At 39.5% G+C, this 5,000-nt stretch overlaps 1 protein-coding gene across 11 annotated transcripts in view; it reads left to right on the forward strand.

Annotated features, from left to right (window-relative positions):
• The window catches only part of FOXP2 (forkhead box P2), a 195,367-nt gene that overhangs the window by 151,541 nt on the left and 38,826 nt on the right, over window positions 1-5,000 (forward strand). For all 11 annotated transcript variants that reach the window (XM_074167963.1, XM_074167964.1, XM_074167953.1 and 8 more), the window contains one exon: window positions 2,560-2,647. In XM_074167963.1, the coding sequence (XP_074024064.1) occupies window positions 2,560-2,647 (88 nt within the window). The remainder of the gene's footprint in view (window positions 1-2,559; window positions 2,648-5,000) is intronic.

Here is a 5,000-nt window from a genome sequence, read left to right on the forward strand (position 1 = left end):
TTCTCAATTATAAATCAAGTTAACATGGGATTAGTAAAGGATGCAGACAAGATAAAAGATTAGGAATATGCCAATGAAGTATGAAAATTGACCAGCACAACTTGTAGATAACTTAAAAGGCATGACAAGGAATAAAAAAATCCCCTTTGGAATGATTCCCAGCCTTCTGGAGGAAAGAATGTCTGTCTGTCTCGGCAGATTGCAGCATATTGGAGCCTAAAACTGCAGCAACTTTATACAGAGGAAAGTTATTTTAGAGGTTTTTAAAAATGCATTAGACCTAGTTTTTCTTTTACTACATTGCCTGTACATGCATGATAAATAAAGCAAGCCTACTTCACAGGCAAAAAAAGATCAGAAAAAATAATTCTTAAAACAATTTTTACACTCTTAATGTTTCCATAAAACAGTGTTTCTCCAAAATGCAAGTAACCACATGACGTGAGTGTGGCATAAGAGATGTGTATATCTCATGAGTTTCCAAAGATTACTGTGTTAACTTTCAAGAAACATGCAACAGTCTCCCAAGTTACCATGTAATCATATTGAAATTACATTACACCAGACTTTCTTCTCCCACACTGCATACCGCCCTTACATTTAAAGTTCCTCAGGGCAAGGGCTGTGTCTGTATCGATTTTGTAAGGTGTTATGCAAACATACGGTATTGTAATAACTAATAAATAATCATGAGTAGGCAGTGACCTCAAACTCAGGTCAGGAGATCTTTTATACCTATGCCATTGCTTACTGTCACGTGTTCTACGTATACACTCATGTGCATACATAGGGGAGCATACATGCATGTGGAAACACACTGGTGATAGTGACGTTGACGCAGAGGTAAAAACTGTCTCCGGTCCTTTTTCTAGCAATTTTGTACCCTATTAACTGAAAACATTAAACCATTACATTAACAGACCACACACTATCATGCCTGTGTAATTAAGTGAGGAAAATTCTTTTGAATCAAAATTTCAGAAAATAAGTGAATGGTACGTTCTGAGCAATTACCTAGTTTTTAAACTGATCATGCATTTTGCATCATGAGGGAATGAAGTCAGTTCCTTGAAAATAAATAAATTGTAGGTTTTTTGACTCATCTAAAGTAAATGCGGTGTCCTTGGTGGTACTTGAACTTAGCATAAACAACCAAGCAAGTTAAATGGATACTCTATTTTTTTATATTCAAAGAATCAACAAAATTTTTCATAATTACTTATATCTCTTCCCTAGCCATGCCCCTTGCAAGGATATCAGAACCTGTTGTATTTTGCTCACCTGCAAAACCCTATCATTGGGTCCTAAAACTGTGAAGTCATGATTTAAATAGAGACAAATTTTAGTAAGTGAGATGGAGTCCCCTCTTTTTTTCCACTCTTTCTGACGAACATATTATTCCCATAGATTACCAATCAAATAACTACATAATTCTCTGGTTAAGTCTGCTAAAAAAAGAAAAAAGAGAAGATACATTTCCTCCGTGGCAAAGATAACTTAGTTCCTCTATCTGTGAGACCATCTGTGACTGTAGTCCCTGCAAACCTTACCTCTCCTGCCTACAGTGGAAATAGCCAGTAAATCCACATTCAAAGGCAAAACTCCTTTGTTCTCATTTCTTCTTTAGCCTGATCCTTGTGTTTTCTTCTCAGTGGAGCAACAAAACCACTATTAAAGCTCCGGTAGGGGCTTCATTGATCCTGGAAAAGAGAGAGAATATACTGAAACCACTGTCCTTCAAAAAACAGTATTAAATGAGCTTTGTAAAGTTGTGCTCGATTGAAACGTACAGGGGACAGCCACTTGGGTCTGGACTGTACTTTAGTTACAGACAGCCACTTGCCAAGGTGTGCTCTCCCCATTGCAGTGTGTGGTTCGGTTTTGCTTGTCTAGCATGCGTTGCCTGAATCCCTCCCAGGAGGCTTGCTGTGTGTGGGAGGTATGTAGCTGTTCCTTCTCCTGCCTTTGTCTTGCACACTCTTCCTCACACTGGGGAACCTGACTACTGCCTTCATCTTCAGAGGCTACTTCTGGAAGCTGCAGTGAAAATCAGTGATGTTCCCCTACAGCTCTGTTTTGGGGAAGAGGGAATGGATATTCTGTTGTTGTTTTTGCTTAACAGTTAAAGCAGGAGCAGATAGAGAAATCTTAAAACCTGCATTAATTCACAGAAGTTCAAGGATTCTAAAAGCAATTACATCTTTTGGAGAATCATTTGTAAAGTGATTATCTGTTCATCTGCACCAGCAACAGGGAGTGGAAATCAGTTCAGTCACTCTACCAAATCTTGATAACCAGTTGCATTGGCCTTTAGGTGGCATATGTGACCTGGGAGATAGGAACTGGGTATCTGGCACTCAACACAGAGAGTTTGTAGAACTAAATTAAATAACCAGTTTTTTTATTTTGTATTGTTGTATCTAAGGCATACTCTGACTAGGTTTTTTTGCATAAGTCCTGTTGAAACTAATGGAAACCATATGCACAGGAGAGAAAAATGGATTCAGAAAGAAATTTTCCTTATCTTACTGTCTTACTAGTGTTCTCTTTCTTCTCTAGGCACCTTAACAATGAACATGCATTGGACGACAGAAGCACTGCTCAGTGTCGGGTGCAAATGCAAGTGGTTCAGCAGTTAGAAATACAGGTTTGTTACATAGATGTATTACCCTATTACTTATTTACTATTAACCAAAACTAAATTGAAAACACTTGCTTTAGTGACTCTAGCTTAAAGCCATGTTTCTTGCATGAAACGTGTTGATATTCATGAACAAGTGGAGTTTTTTACTTAAAGATTTTTCACATTATAAATTATGCAATAATTATCTAACATCAGCATTGTCTACAGTATTTTGCTTGAACTAAGACCCTAATGCCATTCATCACAAATGAAAAATGCAGTCCCTGGAGCAGAGACTGGATCCAAGCCGTTCTTCAGTTCTTGAAATGCTGGGTCAGGACCTCTCTTCCTTCTTCCCCTTCTGACCCGATGCTTGTCTATGCTGTACTGCAAGACAAAGAAGTAGCAGAGTGTATCTCCACCCGAAATGACTCCTAGCCTGATGGTGGGCATTTTTCTGCAAGCAGAAGGTGTAATGTCAGACCCACTCAGGGAGGTCCCCAGGGAGTCCCACGGCTGGGACCGCGGCACTCGGGTGCCCTGTTCAGGCTGTAACCGTTAGAGGTCACTGCATGTATGTGAATGCTCCCTCCAGCCTATGGCAGAAGTGCCGACTACGCGTGGGGGTCTCCCAGTATTGAGACCACACTTTCCAGGCTACCGAGGCTGGGCACAAACCTTGGTAGCCCAGAAAGACCATGCAGGATGTTTACACCATGCAGTCCTGTACAGGACTCATAGGAAGGCATTTCTCAGAAGTCCTGTCTCGTCTTAAGAAGATGCAGAGGAGCCCAAGGGATACAGCAAGGGACTGAGAGGTTTTTTTCCCTGTTTGTTGCCATGTGCAGAGAAAAAAGGATAAACACTTTTCAGCTTTCTCACCTTTTAGCATATTGTCTCACTGCTCTCATGCACGTAAGAATACTTGTTCTTCTTTCAGCCAAGGCAAACTGTTTGGGCCTTTTGTATTTTAATACTGGAAACCCAAAGCAATGAGAGGAGGGTACAATAACGTCATTTATTGTCATTTCTCTTCAAATGAAAGCTTTATAAACCCAGGCAAAGCTGCAGTTTCTTTTATAAGATTTACAGGATAGTGTTAGCTTAATTTGCTTGTTAGGAATTTATGTCACGGCAAATAGCATGTCTCTAAAGTGTCACACACGTAATACGAAGCCTAAGAAGAAACCTTTGTCCCACCCCCTGCCTCAGGTGTTCTTTAGTGAAAGATGCACTGACCAAATCATATCCAGCGTACCCAAATTATCTGCAGTAATACACATAGTTTCCTCTTCTTAAGGTTATGTATGAGTTTTCTTAGTCCAATCTCAGTCTACAGGTGTAATTCTCGAGCTGAATTCATGCAAGAAAGTATTACAGAACTCTCTGGAAAATGACAGCGTTAAACACAAATGATTCTTGTTGCAATTAATAGATTGTAGATATCCAAAGCCATATCACTAGAATACAATTTCGAGCATTTCTTCTTGCAACCTAGCTTTTGAAAAAAAAAGTATTCTTTTCGTGTTGTAAGATACATTTTCCTTTTTTATGTTCTGATATTTTTGTCAACAAGTTACCTATTTCAAACACTTCCCCTCTTTCTTTTATTTTTTTTCAATTTGGTAAGTTTTTTTGAGTCTGAAACTAAAAATATTTACATAGCATATGACCAAAAAACGGTATCAGTTAGGAAACAGTACGGGTTTTAGTAACGTGATGTTTTCTAAAGGCAGTGTAAGGGCTTCTTAAGAACTGTTTACCATTTACAAAGGCTAGGCTGTAATGTAACAGCCCAAGTGAAGATTTAGCTTGCAGTGTGACCAATTATGCCATTTTTTGCTTTGTCTGACTGCTAGCGAAGTAAGGTCCATCAGTTGTAATGAGACCCAGTGCAGTGTTGATGCCGACTCGGTGGCAGAGTTCAGCGTTTCACACTGCCTGGGCTCTGTCACTCTATTGAATTAGATTGATGATGGCAGATTGCAGGGGGCACTAACTGGACCTCAGTGGGAAAGGATGAAGTGTGTAGACAATCCTGGCAGGCACTGTGCTTTGAGGACCCTTCACCCCTTCACAGCTGTTGGCACTAGTCCATTGCTAACAGTGTCCACAGGACTTTAAAGAGACGCTATGGGCCTTCTAATTTATGGTCTTAGTAACTTGTTACTGTCGAGGCAACTGTGACCTCAATTCTCTTATTGACAAAAAGATGAAGTGTTATTTGTTTTCTCTGACCTTTTAACATATGAAAGGCTATAAAAGTTTTTTGGATTTTTTTACTCCTTTCTTTCCATGCCCAAAGTTGCATTTCCTCTCAGATAAGTTTCTACTGACATAGACTTTTATATGCAGGAATCATTACACCGAGACAAGC

The sequence above is a fragment of the Numenius arquata genome, chromosome 2 (assembly GCF_964106895.1).
Source record: "Numenius arquata chromosome 2, bNumArq3.hap1.1, whole genome shotgun sequence".
Lineage (NCBI taxonomy): Eukaryota > Metazoa > Chordata > Aves > Charadriiformes > Scolopacidae > Numenius > Numenius arquata.